The sequence below is a fragment of the Gigantopelta aegis genome, chromosome 11 (assembly GCF_016097555.1).
Source record: "Gigantopelta aegis isolate Gae_Host chromosome 11, Gae_host_genome, whole genome shotgun sequence".
NCBI classification, from domain to species: domain Eukaryota; kingdom Metazoa; phylum Mollusca; class Gastropoda; order Neomphalida; family Peltospiridae; genus Gigantopelta; species Gigantopelta aegis.
Window position 1 is genome coordinate 19,826,304 of NC_054709.1, and position 19,288 is coordinate 19,845,591.

Consider the following 19,288-nt stretch of genomic DNA (forward strand, 5'->3'; position numbering starts at 1 on the left):
CAATACAGGGGTATCTATTGAGTGAATAGTGACAGATCGTTTATATATTCTGTTTGATCGACTGACAATCAAACGGAAGCTATGCCATTGTGGGCTGTTCGGCTTCGTTCACCAAACTTACAAATAACTCTTGCTGTTTAGCACGATACACAGCAAGATATAGCCCTTTATATTTGAGGCCATGCGTATAAAACTATTTTGCTTTTCTGTATTTTCATATACAGTTTTGAAAGTGGGTTATTCGGAAAGTCTCTACATCATTTATATTTTAACATATTTAAAAAAAAATTGTAAGAAAAAGGAATTAAGAATTGGGACCTAGATCTCCTGTTTGGGTCGAATGATCTAAGGACTTCAGTGGACCCATGCTCTAACTGGGATATACCCCCGTCCCTGCCAGTGCAACGGTGTGTGTGTGTGTGTCAGTGTCAGTGTGTGTGTGTGTTGTCAGTGTGTGTGTCAGTGCGTGTGTATGTGTGTGAGTGAATCTCTCTCTCTCTCTCTCTCTCTCTCTCTCTCTCTCTCTCTCTCTCTCTCTCTCTCTGTATGTGTGTGTATCTGTATATGTGTGTATGTGTATATATCTCTCCCCCACTCCCTCCTCCCTCTCTCTTTCTCTCTCTCTCTCTCTCTCTCTCTCTCTCTCTCTCTCTCTCTCTCTCTCTCTCTCTCTCTCTCTCTCTCTCTCTCTCTCTCTCTCTCTCTCTCTCTCTCTCTCTCTCTCTGTGGAAAGGTACATATAAAATATATCTTGCTGCTAATGGTAAAAAAATTGACAATAATTTGTCTCAGTGCAAGAATTATTAAATGTTTGACATTCGGTAGCTGATGATTAATTACTCAGTGTGCTCTAGTGGTGTCGTTAAACAAATAAAACTTTATTTTGTTGGTTACAGCATATACTTGTGGTCTGATGACTACGAGTCACAATTACCAAATGTTTGACATCCAATAGCCGATGATTAATGTGTTCCAGTGGTGCCGAAACAGCAGTAGTTTAAAATAGGGTTGGGTTTTGTTAAACACACATGTTCGTCTTTGCCTTACTGACGCTCAGTATCATGAGGTGTCTATAGTTCAGCTTCGCTTACATTTGTTTTTCTTTAAAAATATAACATTTAATACACGCCATTTCAGGAATGTTTTGAAGTGTCTTACATCGAATATCATTTTCTTTCCTGTAAGTCGGTCTAGGATCGATCCCCGTCGGTGAACCCATTAGGCTATTTCTCGTTCCAGCCAGTGCTTCACAACTGGTGTAACAAAGGCAGTGGTGTGTACTTCCCTGTCTGTGGGATGGTGCATATAAAAGATCCCTTGCTGTTAATCGAAAAGAGTAGCTCATGAAGTGTCGACAGCGGGTTTCCTCTTTCAATATTTGTGGTATTTAACCATGTGTCTGACGCCATATAACCGTAAATAAAATGTGTTGAGTGCGTCGTTAAATAAAAACACTTCCTTCCTTCTTTCCTGTCTGTAAAGTTACCATAAACGTTTTGCTTTTAGTGTTGGCCTTATTAATTCAGACAAACCACGTGGATATGTTGTCAAGTTTACAAGATGTTCGTCTGATAATGTAAGTACTTCTATTTGTTTTGTAAAATTGTGTCATACCCAGGGCGGTACCACACTTTTGACCACAACGTAAGATATTTTAGACCATGTTTTGCCATGTGGCAGATACATGCAGTTATTTTAAACCAGAGGATTGTTATACGTGACGTGGCGTGCAGTTCTAAAGAATACTGGGCCTATTTACTATAGTCAGTGTAATGCAGTGTACATGAGATAACTTCTGGAAAGAAAGAAGGAAAAAAATAAAGAAAGAAAGAAAGAAAGAACATTTGGGTAACGACCACTGAGACAATTAGAGAGGAAACCCACTGTCTACAGGCCATGGACTGCTCTTTTCGATTAGCAACTACAGATATTTTATATGCACCATCCCACAGACAGGATAGTACATATCATTGTCCCTGTTACACCATTTGCGGACCCACCGACGGGGATCGATCCTAGACTGACTGCGCAGCAGGCAGCCACTGAGCTGCGTCCCATCCCAATGAGTTATGGTTCACCGTGTGATTAGTTAACTGTTTTAACGACACCACTAGAGCACATTGATTAATTAATTATTAAATATTCGGTAATTATGTCACGTAGTTTTAGAGGAAACCCGCTATATTTTTCTCAGATCAGGTCAGGTCATAGGTTTTAACGTACACGTTCCAAGCAAGATGTTGTAGCACACGCCTGCCATGGGCGTAAGTTTAGACTTTCACCGGCTCCTCTGTCCAGGGCCAAACACATTTTCGTATATCATAAATTCAAGGGCCATAACTTTGAAAAGTAGGTAAGTCACCATGTAAGTTAAACTTGATGTAACAGTACATGATAAAAGTGACCTGTAACAGTACATGATAACAGTGATCTGTAGCAGTACATGATAAAAGTGACCTGTAACAGTACATGATAACAGTGATCTGTAACAGTACATGATAAAAGTGATCTGTAACAGTACATGATAACAGTGATCTATAACAGTACATGACAAAAAGTGATCTGTAACAGTACATGATAACAGTGATCTATAACAGTACATGACAAAAAGTGATCTGTAACAGTACGTGATAAAAGTGATCTGTAACAGTACGTGATAAAAGTGATCTGTAACAGTACGTGATAAAAGTGATCTGTAACAGTACACAATAAAAGTGATCTATAACAGTAAATGGTAAAAGTGATCTGTAACAGTACATGGTAAAAGTGATCTATAACAGTACATGATAAAAGTGATCTATAACAGTACATGATACAAGTGATCTGTAACAGTACATGGTAAAAGTGATCTGTAACAGTACATGATAAAAGTGATCTGTAACAGTACATGATAAAAGTGATCTGTAACAGTGCATGATAGAAGTGATCTATAACAGTGATCTGTAACAGTACATGATAACAGTGATCTGTAACAGTACATGATAGAAGTGATCTATAACAGTGAACTGTAACAGTACATGATAACAGTGATCTGTAACAGTACATGATAGAAGTGATCTATAACAGTGATCTGTAACAGTACATGAAAGTCAACCTTGATATGTAACAGTACATGAAAAAATGTGTAAATCGCCATGAAAGTCAACCTTGATATGTAACAGTACATGAAAAATGTGTAAATCGCCATGAAAGTCAACCTTGATATGTAACAGTACATGAAAAATGTATAAATCGCCATGAAAGTCAACCTTGATATGTAACAATACATGAAAAAGCGATGTACAAAATTTCAGCTCAGTATCTCAAGGCATTGTTTAAAAAAATATCCGGAAAACTATGCGTGTGAAAGACGGACGGACAAACATACATACAGACCGAAGGATGGAGATGAAACCTACAGTCCTTTCCGGTTTTACCGGTAGGAGACTAATAAACATCTGTTTAATAGCGGGGAATTATGTAGCCCAGTGGTGAAGCGATTGCCTTATTTGCGGTTGGTCAAGGGTCGATCCCCGTCGGTGGGACCATTATTGGGCTATTTCTTGTTGCAGCCAGTGTATGACGACTGGCGCCCAACGACTGTGATATGTGCTATCCTGTCCTGGGATGGTGAATATAAAAGATCCCTTGCTACTAATGGAACAATGTAGCGGGTTTCTTATCTAAGACTATATGTCAGAATTATCAAATGTTTGACATCTAATAGTCAATGATAAATAAATCAGTGTGCACTAGTGGTGTCGTTAAACAAAACAAAATTTAATTCGCGGGGTTAATTTCGTTTTAGTTTGGTTCTGGTCACTTCACATTCAAAGCTCCACGACTGGTGTATCAAAGGTCGTGGTATGTGTTGTCCTGCCTGTGGTGAAATGCATACCAAAAGATCCCTTTCTACTACTAAAAACAAAACTGTAGCGGATTTCTTCAGACATCTAGTAGCCGATAATTTATTCACCAACGTGTTCTAGTTGTGTCGTTAAGCAAAACAAAAGAAGAAATAAACGAATATTCCATTTGCATCTTATAACGCTGTTTTCTTTGGAATAGTGTTTAAATTCCCTGGGTAGTGTGTCCACTATAGTGTTTAAATTCCCTGGGAAGTGTGTTCACTATAGTGTTTAAATTCCCTGGGTAGTGTGTCCACTATAGTGTTTAAATTCCCTGGGTAGTGTGTCCACTATAGTGTTTAAATTCCCTGGGTAGTGTGTCCACTATATTGTTTAAATTCCCTGGGTAGTGTGTCCACTATAGTGTTTAAATTCCCTGGGTAGTGTGTCCACTATAGTGTTTAAATTCCCTGGGTAGTGTGTCCACTATAGTGTTTAAATTCCCTGGGTAGTGTGTCCACTATAGTGTTTAAATTCCCTGGGCAGTGTGTCCACTATAGTGTGTGCAAGGAAATGAGTAGTACAAACACGTCTTAGTATCGTAACAAAATTTATACTGCGCACAAATAATTCAGTAAAAGTGTATATAAAAGAAAGAAAGAAATTTTTATTTAACGACGCACTCAATACATTTTATTTACGGTTATATGGCGTCGCAGTGTTCGAGATTAAAGGTATCCCGATGTCCTGGGGATACCGGAATTTAATTTTGGATACCAGACTTCAAGAACCCAGTATCCCACAGGAATACCACATAATTTTTTGCTAAACCAACGAAAGTCATGTACTGGTGAAGTTAAGTAACAGTATTTTTTAGCTCGTACCCGGTCTAATGCTACGCCATAACAATAACTCCCCCTACTCGTACCCAGTCTAATGCTACACTGGAGCAATAGCGGCATAGCAATTGACTGGGAACCGCTAAGTCGCTATTGTTTTTGTTGGAAGTTTCTTCCCTTCAAATTTTATTTGAGATATTGATTTCACATCTGCAGAAACTTGATACGGATTGTTATTCGTAATGTCAGAAACACTTATAGATTACTGCTAAATATTAATTTATGTCATTATTATGCAAAAATAGATGCAGCAAATATTTTTGCCGATTCCATTTGATTGCGAATTTCACGAATTGCGGTGTAGCATTATTAGATTGGGAACGAGAACAGTGTCGTCAAAGTTTGTTACCACAAACTTCATTCAAGTGGGATATAAAATTTTCAGGTGGGATATCAGATTTTGAAATGTTAGTATCCAACTGGGATACTGCCCAAAATGTTTAATCTGTTTAACACTGCTATCGGACATATGGTTAAGGACCATACAGATATTGAAAGAGGAAACCCGATGTCGCCATTTTATGGGCTACTCTTTTTGATTAGCAGCAAGGGATCTTTTATATGCACCATCCTACAGACAGGGTAGTACATACCACTGCCTTTGATATACCAGTCGTGGTGCACGGGCTGGAACGAGAAATAGCCCAATGGGCCCACCAACGGGGATCGATCCCACACCGACCGCGCATTAAGCGAGCGCTGTACCACTGAGCTACGTCCCGCCCCTTAAAAGTATGAATGCAACATTCTATCAAGAGTGTTTGAGGGAACATTGGTTAGCCAATGGGTTTTCATAACCAACAAAATTACTTCTCTGATTAACCTTTTGTCTTGCCAGGAGTTTATATTGGGGTCTACTCACATTTTAATAATGGGCGTCAGGCAAATATAAAGGTGATGAAGAGAAAAAAGAAACCTGAATCACTGGATGGTGGGGGTGGGGGTGGGGGGGAAGGCATGGCTATGCCAATGTATGTAGTCTACATAGAATTTTTTTAATAATGTTTTTTTGTTTTTGTTTTTTTCCTGGAATAAATCCAGAAAAAAAGAAGAAGCCCAAAATAAGATACTGTAGGTTGTGTTTGTATTTGTTAAAGCGCGGGACGTAGCCCAGTGGTAAAGCGTTCGCTTGATTCGCGGTACAGGATCGATCCCTATCGGTGGGCTCATTGGGCTATTTCTCGCTTCAGCCACGACTGTCTATGGGATAGTGCATATAAAAGATCCCTTGCTGCCAATCGAAAAGAGTACATCATGAAGTGGCGACAACGGGTTTCCTCTCTCATTATCTGTGTCGCCCTTAACCATATGTCTGACGCCATATAACCGTAAATAAAATGTGTTGAGTGCGTCGTTAAATGAAACATTTCCTTCCTTCTTTTCTTCCTCTCCACCTCCCCTTCCGAAGATATGGTATCAAATATATTAGTATTATTCCATCCTATAAACATACCTACTAGACTGCCAGTGTCACATATATAGATATAGATTTCTCACTGAATGTCTGTTGTTAAGCAAGTTAGATTGATTTGTTTGTCAAACATTTCGCGTGTAGCGAGGCCTCCATTAACCCTATTGTGAGACCACAAACGTCGTACACGTCGCTATGGCAATATCGACATTAAATTTCTAATTCTGTAGTGCACATGGCTGTCATGTTCAAATTGAAATCTGCTTGTGTAAATGTTCGGTGCACGTATATTGATGATGCATTGTCTGAATTGGAATATCGAGGCAGTTTTGTTTATTTTAGTTTCTGTGGTTGTTTTTGTTTAGTTTTTTGCTATGAAGGTATTTTCAGCCTCAAGGTTCATCGCGTAACAAAGCAGCCATGACGACGGGGTGGGTTCATTTATTTTCCACCCTTTACAGAGAGGCTCCGATGATTTAGGAACAAATGATAAAATATCAACACCCAGTCCCAGGGGAATGCAAGTGGTGAACGTTTCGGTCTCTCGGTACAAACTCCATGAATTGACTAAGTTTATATGTTTATCAGTTGTTGTAGTTTCCAGACTGACTGCAGACATCGAGTTCATTGCATGTCTGAACATTTTCGTCCATCAACTTCATCATCAACATCATCATCATCATCGTCGTCATCGTCGTCATCATCAGCATAATCGTCATCACCATCATCGTCATCATTATCATTATTAGCATCGTCATCACCATCATAGTTATCATCATCATCGCCATCGTAATCATAATTATCATCATCGTCACCATCAGAGTCAGAATCATCATTATCATCACCATCATCAGTCTCGTCATTATCATCGACTGGATCGCTATCATTGCCATTATCATTACCATCATCAGTATCGTTATCATCATCACGTCCCCACTATTATTATCATTATTATTAGATCGTCATTATGATCATCATCAACATTATAATTTTTATTGCAACCGTCGCCGTCGATATCATCATTATCATCATTATCACCATCATAGTTTCCATAATCTAGCTGAGGAAGAACACATTTGTGAACTAGTTACATTTTGCAGTCCTGATTTATTTAAAGTTATTTTCGAGCTTATATCCTATTAAGGTTCAAACACGCTATCTTAGGCACAAACCTCAGCTATCTGGGCAGTCTGTCCAGGACAGAAGGGGTTAGTTGTTAGAGGTTACTGAAAGAAAAGAGTGGCCATACACCTACCCACTGCTTCGTTAAAACGCGCTCTGAAAATGGAGCTGGTACCGAGATGAGAACCCAGTACCTACCAGTGCGATAGCATAACCACAACATCACCGAGGCCAGAAGGTTCAAAGTACATTTTAACAGCTACAAATCGTCACATCCAGTCGCGTGTGCAGGGGGAGGGTTTGTAGGGTGAAACCCCTCCCTGCTTAAGCATTTTGCTCCTCACTTTATTTTTCGGGGGAGCTTTACTCGACGCCCTCCCCCTCTCCCACTGTAACCGTTGGTCGTCATAGTCTCCCCCCCCCCCCCCCCGTTAAAATTCCTACACACGCGCCTAGTGGGCAGGCATCATTTCTGTAAATATGGGCAACTTTTGAGGTGTCGCGGTGCCAAATTCATATCCAAACGTTTTCAATTCCAACATGCCTACATCCATTAGGTTCAGGCATGTCTGCCCTGGACCCCGTCTCTGGTATGACCAGTGGCTTAACCCTGAGGGTAGAGGCGCGGCGCCATGGAATCGATTCCATTATGTGTCCGTTTTCCGCTTTCCGTGCCCGCGCTGCGCCAAAACAAAACACCCTTCACTCATGGAAAACTGTTCTAGAAAATGTTAAATACAAATTTGTTTTGAATGGACTTTGACTACGTATTTCGTAGAGATTTTTGTATTTTGTTTTCGGTCGGTGACGCGGGTACACTTCCCGCCTAGTAAGTAGTAATCGATATTAGGCGCTTTGGTTTGAATACGATAGATGTGTGTTTCGCATGTTGCCCTAGCAACCAATACTCGCATGTTTGTTTAAGTATTTCACCAAGCTTGTTGGGAGTGGTTGGAGAGGAGGTTGCTTTAACTGGTCGATATTGTGGGTCGATGTGAAATATAGGTTAACTAACACTTATGAGTATGTACATGTATATTAAAAACTTAACAGATATTGTTGGATGGACGGGTGGATGTCTAGGATTCAGGGCGATCGAGGGGGCCAATATTCCCCACCCCTCCCGCTCATGACGAAAAACCCAGTTTTGTTCTTATCTTAAAGGGCATTCGCTTCCATTTAAAGGCGCAGACCCTAGTTTTAACAAGTAAAAAATGGATACTAAGTTTAGTTAGTATACAAACGTGTAACTCATTTCGGTAAAGTTACAGTAGAGTGAAAGAAGAGTCTGTGACACTGAAACCGGGAAAAATGCTTAAAAATAGACTTGAACTCAAATCAATAACCGCAACATTTCAGACGCACGTGCGTTTTTAAAACTATGAAAAAATGATTTTTTTGTGTATTAGAAACACCAGGATGACCAGAAACACTTCGGTTCTTCGAAAATTAATAATCTAAAGAATAAAAAGTAATGTTTGTGATCATAAATGGCTCTAATAGTAAAAAATATGCCGTAGTGTTCAAAAACTAGGCTCTGTCCCTTTAAGTAGTTGTGTGTATACTCCCCTCCCCTGCAAAACGTCCTGGTTTCGCTCCTGGGTGGATGGATGGATGGAAGGGTGGATGGACTGGGTGGATGGGTGAATTGATAAACTAATGAACTGGGGCCGGTGGTTCAAACGTTAGTTACCTTAATCAGTGGTTAAGAGAAATTTTCAAAACCAAGGACTGAATCAATACAAATACTTGTTGAAAATATATTATTGACACTTGATTTAGGGCAACCAAAGGTATCTATACATAATCAAATCTAAAGTTTATTTAAAAGGCCATTAATAGACTAACCCAGGGTTCATTTAGCCATGCTTTGAATAACCGGGACTTGGTTATCGGTATCATGTTAATATTATATTATATTATATTATATTATATTATATTATATTATTATATTATTATATTATTATATTATATTATTATTTCATAGTGATGATTAAGTTTTATGATGATGATGATAATGATGATGACGATGATGGTGATTATGAGGACGATGATGTTAACATGCATGATGGAGGTGGTGATGATAATATGAATACTAATATGGTATTAATGAATTGTAAATACTAACTAAAACTAACTTACTAACCCACTAACCAACAAAGTAATCCCCAAATGAAACAACTGTCTTATCCGCCTTTCCCTCATTGTCAAAATGCAGACAAAAGGCCTGCTAGGTGCATATTCAACCATCTTCCACAGATCCAATCCACTCTACGCTCTTGATTTTTTTTCATTTTTCTGGGAGGCAACCCTTTCCATTGCCTCCTACCCGCTAGGGTCGACTCTGTTTTTATTATTGTTGTTCGTTATTCAGGAACCTGAAAAGAAAGAACCTGAAGAACCAAAGAGAAAAATAGACAGGACAAAAAGCAACAACTCTCTCGACAGCGTTGATATCTCTCAATACACAAACAACAACAACGAACCGAGAACACCAACACCGAAACCGACGGTCGTCAGCCGACAGGCAACGCGCAGGTCCGGAAGTGCCCATGACCTTATCCGGCGGAAGCGAGAGCAGGTACAAACGAGGCAGAGGTCACAGAGTGCAAGGGACGAGCGTATCAGAGATGATATTGCACACTTAGGGTATTCCACCGTGACGTTACAGCCGACAGTGACGTCACTTAAGCCTGGTTACAACGTGGTGCCAAGTATAGTCTCGACCAACGGAAATCATGTTGAATATATTTATCTCTGTCGGTCTTTGTCAGAATCTGATATTTTTGGCAGCGAGTCTGATGTATCGGCAAGATCCAGGGATGTTTGGGTGTCGAAAAATTTCAAACGAGTGCGAAAGAAAAGGAAAGAACCGAATCCAAACGAGTTTTCGCTCGCCCAGAAGGTCTTTCTGCAAAGGAAAGTGATAGCCGCATTTGGGTCGTTTCATAGCGAGGTATTTTCATTTCGTATCGATGGACAACACAGACACACGATCAAACGGCAAAAAAGGGAAAAGAAAAGAGATAAATATTGTTAAAAGAAAGTCGATCTTACTGGATGCTGTCCACCTTCTCCGTTGGTAGATCTGGTCATAGTCTATGTAAAACCATATCAATATTTATTCTCCGCATAGTTCAAGAGATTCAGGCAAATATAGCGAGGTCTGGTGATTATAAAACATTTTTAGAGTCTGAGACATTAATGTCATGACAAAGTGTATGCGTGTGACGTCATTTGAAATTGAGTCAGGACTCAGTTTTATAAACACGGGCCCAGTATGACCCACGTGTGTCATAATGATTTCACGTGCACAACGAATGACGTAATTTTGTGAAGCGATGTCATAACTTATTATACATGTATATAAAATGGCATTTCATTTAATTAATTTAAACGTTGATGGCAAAAACAAAATAATAATAAAACTAAAGAAAACAAAAGGCTTGACAGTTGCTTAATGCATTCGATGGACTTGGGCTTTTCCTGTCCAAACCAGAGACCCATGACTGGTAGATCACAGGTCAGCTAATGAAAATAGCGGCTTTTCGTAGCCCAGTGCTATCTTGATGTGCTATTTCTCGTTATCGCTAGTGTACCACGATTCGTATATCTGATGATTAATAAATGTACATGGATCGTAGGATCGAACCACATTGGCTTTATACCATCCCAACCAGTGCCCCATGACTGGTATGTCAAATGCAGTGGTATGTGCTGTCCTGTCTATGAAAAGTCCACATTATAAATCACTTTTTGCTAATGAAAACATGCAGCGGTTTTGCCTGAAGACTACGTGTCAGAATTACCAAATGTTTACATCCAAAAGCTCATGATTAATTAACCAATCTGTACCAGTGGTGTTTATAAACAATAAATAAACACATATATTAAAAAAATATAACTTGTATCTATCATAAATTCTGACCACTCAAACATTCACTTGAAAAGTTACTAGCGTTTGTGCATGTGAGATCTACCAAAGGAGAGGGTGTTGTCAACAGTAAGTCGTGTTGCGGGTTCAGGAGCATGAGCGTTCGCGATTACATCAGAATTCCAACCACTGACTTGTGTCACTTGCAAACGCTCTAGGGATGCGTTCAATGAGGCAAAATGTACTCTCGGGCGAATTCGATACCTTATAGCCCACGCCAAACCCTACCAATCTTAAAGGGTGTTCTGTCCGATTCGGATGGAGCTGGGGTGCAACCAACTGCGATATTTGATTCCAATTTTACTAATTGCATTACTACATAGTCCAAGAGGTGAGTTTCAGACGAAGACCAGGAGATGCATAACGTAGCACCCCGAGAACTCTAAAGCTTGGATGCTTGATTTGTGAATATTTTACTGACCCTCTCAATTCAAATTGCTGATACGACAATTTGCAAGTACGTCCAGTGTTGAAATATCCCTAGGACCATGCCGAAATGAAACCTACAAAACTGAATTCACGGGGAGTTACGTCGACATTTCTTTTTAATCTGAAGTCAGCTAGTGGACTAACAATATACTACTAATAATAATACTACTAATATTACTACTAATAGTAAGACGTGTTTACTAATGTTACTATTACTAGACTCATACTATATCAGTATAACTACTACTACTACTACTACTACTACTACTACTACTACTACTACTACTGTACTACTACTATACTACTATACTACTATACTACTACTACTACTACTACTACTACTACTACTACTACTACTACTGTACTACTACTATACTACTGCTACTACTACTACTACTATATTACTACTACTACTACTACTATTACTACTACTACTACTACAGCTACTACTACTACTAGTTACTACTATTATTACTACTATAGCTACTACTACTACTATTACTACTACAGCTACTACTACTATTACTACTACAGCTACTACTACTATTATTATTACTACTACTACTACTACTGATGCTGCTACTGATGCTACTACTACTACAACTACTATTACTACTACTAATAATAACACTACTAATAATAGCTACAAACACTACTAATACTACTACTACCACCACCACCACCACCACTACTAGTACTACTATACTACTTTTACTACTATAATATTATTATTACCATGACGACTAATACTACAACTGGTACTAATTGTATTAATTTTAAAGTAATAGCAACACTTATGTTCTTATTGATGTTAGTAGTAGTAATGTTATTTCTCTATTATATGTTATTGACATTAATACAACAATGTTACCAAATATTCATGGCAGATGTACATCAACTGGATAACATCATATGAACATATGTTTACCAGTTATTTAAAGTATTTTAAACCTAGTTGTTTTTACCCGTATTCAATAATTAATGGTTACCAAGGTTACGTGCTAACGCATCTGCTAACTCATGAGTTGTTGATGCTATTTTTACATAATATTAATTGGAATTATCATCAGGGAGGCTGCTAGTGGAACCACGGTGAAGATGTTCCGGTTCTTTGCTTCCTGTGTCTGTGTTTGTCAAGGTTTTGTGTGTTCGTTCTGTGCTTAGAAGGGCCGCACCTAGCGTAAATAACAGGGGGAGGGCTGCAGTAAAGAACAAAAACAATTGGTGCAAATATTATAGGGACTTTTGCAGGTGGACAAAATATAATAAAAATCATTTCTAAAATTCTAAACTGAAAGTGCATTTTAAGTTTCGAAGGAGATGAAGAGAAAGATTGCACCAGTGTGATTCTCCCTCCGCTAGTTGCGGCCCTGGGGTCTAATTCACAAAACTCTTGCAGCAATGCAGTGCAAAGACGATGCGATGCTTCTTAAGTGAGCTTAAGCGAGCTTTGTGAAATAGGCCCCTAGTTAGTTATTGCATCTTGTGGATTTTTCTTTTAATTCATTTTATGCATTTTTATTGCATAACGTGTTGTGTACACGTACATGTGCGTTCCTGTCTTCTTTTTTTAATGTATGTTTGTGTGTACTTGTAATGGTTGTGTTGTAATTTTCCCAACTCCCAACTTACGACGGGTGCGCTCGGATTAATAACTAATGGGGGATATACGACGATAATCAAGTTGTAAGAGCGCTCAGACTAGCAAATAGACAGTCGTAGAAGTCGTGTTGGCAGAAAGTTGGCCAACTTCCTGCTGGCAGTTAGTAGTCTGAGCCTAGCATTAGTCTACTGAAGAGAATAAGATAGAGAACAAGAGAGACAGACAAAGAAAGTGAGAGAAAAAAGAGAGAGAAGGAAGGAAATGTTTTATTCATCGACGCACTCAACACATTTTATTGACGGTTGTATGGACGTCAGACATATGGTTAAAGACCACAAAGATATTGAGAGAGGAAACCCGCTGTCGCCACTTCATGGGCTTCTCTTTTCGATTAGCAGCAAGGGATCTTTTATATGCACCATCCCATAGACAGGATAGTACATACCACGGCCTTTGTTACACCAGTTGTGGAGCACTGGTTGGGACGAGAAAAAGCCCAATGGGTCCTCCGACGGGAGAGAGAAAGATAGAGACAGAAAGAGACAGTCAGATATGTTTGTAAATGTGGGAAAACGCAATACAATGTAATATAAAAATAAAAGTAATATAAAAAAAAATATATATAAAATAGTAATATAAAAAGAAACGATACTTTTGACCAGGCGTGATACAATTATGTCGTCCCGTTTCTAATTTTTGACCATTATGTCAAAGAGCGAAGTACACTAAACAAAATGCCTGAAGTAGAATCGGTAATACTTGTGGTGGTGGTCTTAGTAGTAGTATTAGTAGGAGGAAGATTAACAGTAGTAACAGCAGTAGTAGTACATATTTGTTGTTGTTACCGGCCTCGGTGGAGCAGTGGTTAAACCATCGGACTACAGGCTGGTAGGTACAGGGTTCGCAGTCCGGTACCAGTACTGGCTCCAACCCGAGCGAGTTCTTAAGCGCTCAATAGTTAGGTGTGAGGCCTCTTCTCTCTCACTAACCACTAACCACTAAACAACTAACTCACTGTCCTGGACAGACAGCCCAGGTAGCTGAGGTGTGTGCCCAGGACAGCGTGCTTGAACCTTAATTGGATATAAGCACGAAAATCAGTTGAAATGAAATGAAATGTAGTTGTGCTGGTATGATTAGGTGCATACAGGTATGTGTCAGTCTAAGCTATGCCTAGCCTATATGTGTGTACGTTTCATTTCATTTCATTTTGGTGCTTACATCCATTTAAGGTTCAAGCACACTGTCCTGGGTACACACCTTAGCTATCTGGGCAGTCTGTTTAGGACAGTGGGTTAGTTGTTAGTGATTAGGGAGAAAGAAGAGGGTGTAGTTGTCTAACAACTACCCACTGAGTCGTTAAAACTCGCTCTGGGTGGGAGCCGGTACCGGGCTGCGAACCCAGTACCTACCAGCCTTATGTCCTATGGGTTAACAACGTATGTGTGTGTGGGGGGGGGGGAGTATGTGTGTATACTAATAATGTAGGATATAATAGTTCTTGCCTCAGTATGGTCCAGTATGTTATTTTTTATTCTTCAGCAAGACACTCTCAAAGTTGAAGACGAAGATGTGAAAGCAACACCACGTGACGTGATTGTGGACATCAAAGAAAAAGATGAGGTATGGTGGAAAAAGAAACCCTACAGTACCCTAGGTTCATGTAACCATGGTGCGTGTCCAGATAAGCAGCCCCACAGACAATGTAGTATGAAACAAGAAAAAAAATGTCGATTACTGTTTAAAATTATCTTTCATGTATAGCTGTGGAATATATTTAAATCCTCCTTCCTTTTTTTTCTTCTTTTTTTGTGTGTCTGGTTTTTTGGTGTGTTTTTCTGTTAGGCTTGGCACGGTCCAGGGCCCCTTCAACGAAGCGATCTTAGTGTTAAGATTAAGGTAGCTGTGTACTTAAGGTAATCTCAGCGCTAAGATCACATCGTAAAACGGGGATCAGGTTCATATTTTCGAAGCTATCTTATCGTTACGATATCGTAATACCGCCATAAGCTATGTCTTGTGTCGCAGTGACGTCATAGCCTACGACAGTTTTACTATATCGTAGCGCTAAGATAGCTTTGAAAATATGTAGCCTGATTGATACATTTTATAATGAGTCTTTCCATTTAATGTTTCCAGATAATCGAGGAGAGAACCACGCCGATAAACCAAACGCGCGAGACACGACAGGAAAAGGTTGTCAGGGAAGAAAGGACAGTCTTACCCCCAGTGAGGTCCGCCACTCCACAGCGCCCTCCATCGACAACGTCCAACAAGTCATCGGAGGAGAAGACAACTCTTCCTCCAATCACCAAAGAAGAGAAGGTAATTCAGGAGATTAAGGAAGAGAAGGTTGTGCAGAAAGAAGTTGTGCGCGAGACTCGAACCACAGACGTTGCTGTTGCCAGCGCTGCCGTTGTCGCGACCCAGTCGAGTCGATTACGTGAGGAGAGGGTCGAGAAATCGGATACAAAGAAGGTGGAAAATTCTAAGATTAAGAATGAAGAAATCAAGAAATCTGATGTGTCTGAAACAAAACGCGAGGAGACCAAGAGTGTAAACAAATCTTCTACCAAGTCATCAGAGAAATCTGAAGATGTCAGTAGGGAAGAGTCTAGTCAGAGTAGAAAGGAAGAGAAACACGTGACGAAAATGGAAGAGAAAAAAGAAGAGTCTAAGACCGACATCGATGAAGATGATGCGCGCGCAATCCTCACATCACCTAGGACGCCAAGGGAGGCAACTCCAGACGCTCAACCGGAGTCTCCGACTCCTGCAACTCCTGCAGCTAAGAAACCTCCCCCTAGTCGCAGCAAATCAAAACCGCCACCAGAGGCCTCGGACACGCTGCCTTTTCCAGAGGACGATGACATAGAAGCGCTGGACAAACTGGCCGATTACAACCTCAAGTCGTTGATGGGCGAGCAGGTTGGGGAAGCGCCAGAAGTGAAGAGCGAACTCTTGGACAAAGTCTTCAGCTCCGAGTTTCAGAGTAATATGGACAATTTCCTCGCAGCCAGATAGGCTCGCGTCGACCACAGTCATATAAACATTTAAAGGTACATGTTCTGCTGTTCAGCGAATTCGATGGGCGAGCAGGTTGGGGAAGCGCCAGAAGTGAAGAGCGAACTGTTGGACAAAGTCTTCAGCTCCGAGTTCCAAAGTAATCTGTACAATGTCCTCGCAGCCAGATAAGCTTGCGTTGACCACAGTCATATTCATATTTAAAGGTGCACGTTCTGTTTTTCAGCGAATTCACACACACACCCGCCCCCTGTCCTAGAATCGGCCACTGGATCCAGGGTAGTCATGTCTCAACATGGAATGAATGATGCGCATGTTAATCATGTTTCATTTTAATCTTGTTCAGAGAATTGTGTGTTTCCATCATAATACCAATCTGTTTGTCGTTCTAATAGGAGCTAAATACATGTCACGCAGTTTATCATTGTACAGTATTTTTGGATCGTAGCGAACTCTGTGAAACTTTTCGTATCCTCAAAAATCATTTTCCAAAAAAATAAAATAATAATGTATATAGAAAGTCTGCGTCGCCTATCTGTCAAAATTATCCTGTTTTAATACGAAGCTGCAATATTCAAATTCCTGGACTGAGGAGCGGACGAAAGTCGACGCCTGCACCCATGACAGGCGTGTGCTACAACAGCTTGTTCTGAATGTGCTCGTTAAAACCTATGAAGTGACGTCACGCGTTAAAATGGTGGTCATCCTGATTAAATTTCAACATAAAATAGACGTATAAATAGTAATAAGTGAAATTATTTGGATGTAAAAAATGTAGTTAAAGGCATATGTTTTTTTAAGAAATACAAATAAATCTTTCAGCTCATTAAGCAACTTTGAGACATCCATTTTAAGGACGTATATGTTTCCGAATTCAACACTGTATATCATTTCTGTTTTATTAGTGACCTTTGACCTAACAAGACTTTGTTAAAGATAGTTGGCCCGCTGTTAAGTAGTTTACTCTATTATAGGGAATTTCTGGGTATTAACTACGTTTATGGATTTTAGCAAAGTATATCTTTATGGTATTATTTCTATAATTAGTATAATTGTTGCTCATTACCGACAAAAAGGCAGGTAGTTTACCACGACTTTCGATAGGGCAAGCACGTTTTAAAACGGCCAAATGTTCACGTATCACTGCATTCGAACTTGTATTTCTAAAGTAGTCACTAAAAGTGAAGTCACAACGACACGAGTGCATTGTACGAGAATACCAGATGGTGACAAGACAAACATTAGGATTTCATCGGTTGCGATGCAGTCGTCTAGTCTCGTACGAGGCAGTCGGATCGTGTGGAGTGGCCTTAATGTGTGTCTTGTGTGACAAGAGTGATCCGTGTCTTGAAGATAAGTCCGGTTTTTAGAGGACCACTCTGTAACATGGGCTGTTGGGACATGTACCTTTAATATGTTGGAATATTTTGTTATTTACTGGTCTCTTTACAACGACAAGAGACGGTGGCGGTCCAGGAACAGGCTTTAAGTGGGGTGGGGTGTTTTGGGGGGTTGTTTTGTTTTGTTTCTTTTTTGTTATTTTTTGTTTCTTTGTTGAGGGTTTTTTTTTAGGGAGGATGGTGTTTTTTGTTTTTTCCGTATTTTGTCCGGAGTTGGGGTTTTTGTTGGTGGTTTTTAATTTTTCTGGGTTCTGTTGTTGTTGTTGGGGGTTTTGTCTTTGTTTCTATATTTTATTTTAAATTTGATGTTTAATTTTTGTTTTTAGCTTGCATTTTCTCAACCAGCATACACACACACACACACACACACACACACACACACACACATATACACACGACTTTAGTGTTTATGGACTGGCCCACCGTCTGCATTTTGAAGTCTCGGCACGTTCATGGTGTGATACTATTTGTGATATTTCATTTGAAAATTGTTGGATGGACTTCATTAAAAAATTAAAGAAGTTGATATTTCTGTATTACATGTACATTTATATGTCTATTCATAACAATATATATCTCGTTTTTCTTCATAAGTAAATTATCATTTGTATTGTATATATCGTCTATCGACCAAGTGTCATAATTATGTATATAGTAAGTGGATTGTCTTTTGCAGTGTCCGTTATTTTTAATAACCCAGTCATTTGTCAAGTTCTTTGTTATTGCAATTATTACGGTTCGTGTGGAATGCTGGAACTGGGAATTCATGGGAAAATGGAATAACGAACTGAAACGGAGCTGCCGCTTTAGATGGAGTAAACAAACCATTCTGTGTTAATAATAATGTGATATGCATCCAAGAACAGGATCTGTGCTGAAAGTTACTGAACTGACAGAGCTAGAAGACTGAACAGTGGTCCGTTGACCTCAATTCCCTATCCCGATGCGTGTGCAGCGATTGTAGATGGGTGGACTAGACGAGCGAAGGGGATCGAGACATGATCAGCTGGAAAATGTATTGAAGAATATTTGCTTGAACGGGTATATATACTCTTCAAAAAAGTAGGGAAACTCGAATAAGAATTTACAAATGGTAAAATTGTAAGATATATTAGCTGTGGGGAATGGTTATGTGATAATAGTGAATTACCTGGGCAAACATTACAGCCGGTAGTTCAGTATTACAGTAGGTTTTATGACCACCAAAGATCTTGAAGGACGATTGGGGTCAGAAGTGAAATTTGAAAGATGACGTTTTTTAATCAGTAAATAGCAAATTCAAACAATAAAAATGACTAAAAACAAAACAATAACAACTGTATGATCAACAGAATGAAAACGATTGACAGAAATAATGTTCCACAGTGATTAATGGACCTTCCTGGAAATTGCCAAAATCGAGAATGACATCCCACGCACGTGTACGGGGCAACTACGTGATGCATGTGCAAAATATGGAATGTGTTTCGGTGTGTTGATAAACAGACCTGAACGTTCTTTACTACCATGTCTGTGGTCAAAACGTATAACATTAATATTTCAGGTTCCCCTACTTTTTTTGAAGAGTATATATACAGTTAAATCCCGTTGGCTCGAACCCTGTCGGTGCTTGAGAAAGGGTTCGACATATCGGGTAGTT

General features: G+C 39.5%; 1 protein-coding gene across 5 annotated transcripts in view; it reads left to right on the plus strand.

Moving 5' to 3' along the window:
* Nucleotides 1-17,858, plus strand: part of LOC121385278 (nucleolar protein dao-5-like) — a 40,965-nt gene extending 23,107 nt beyond the window's left edge. For 4 of the 5 annotated variants that reach the window (XM_041515890.1, XM_041515891.1, XM_041515892.1 and 1 more), the window contains exons 4-6: nt 9,634-9,840; nt 14,768-14,848; nt 15,365-17,858. In XM_041515890.1, coding sequence (XP_041371824.1) covers nt 9,634-9,840; nt 14,768-14,848; nt 15,365-16,249 — 1,173 coding nt within the window. In that variant the 3' untranslated portion in view covers nt 16,250-17,858. The remainder of the gene's footprint in view (nt 1-9,633; nt 9,841-14,767; nt 14,849-15,364) is intronic. The other variant, XM_041515894.1, reaches the window with a different exon arrangement.
* Nucleotides 17,859-19,288: the final 1,430 nt, after the last annotated feature.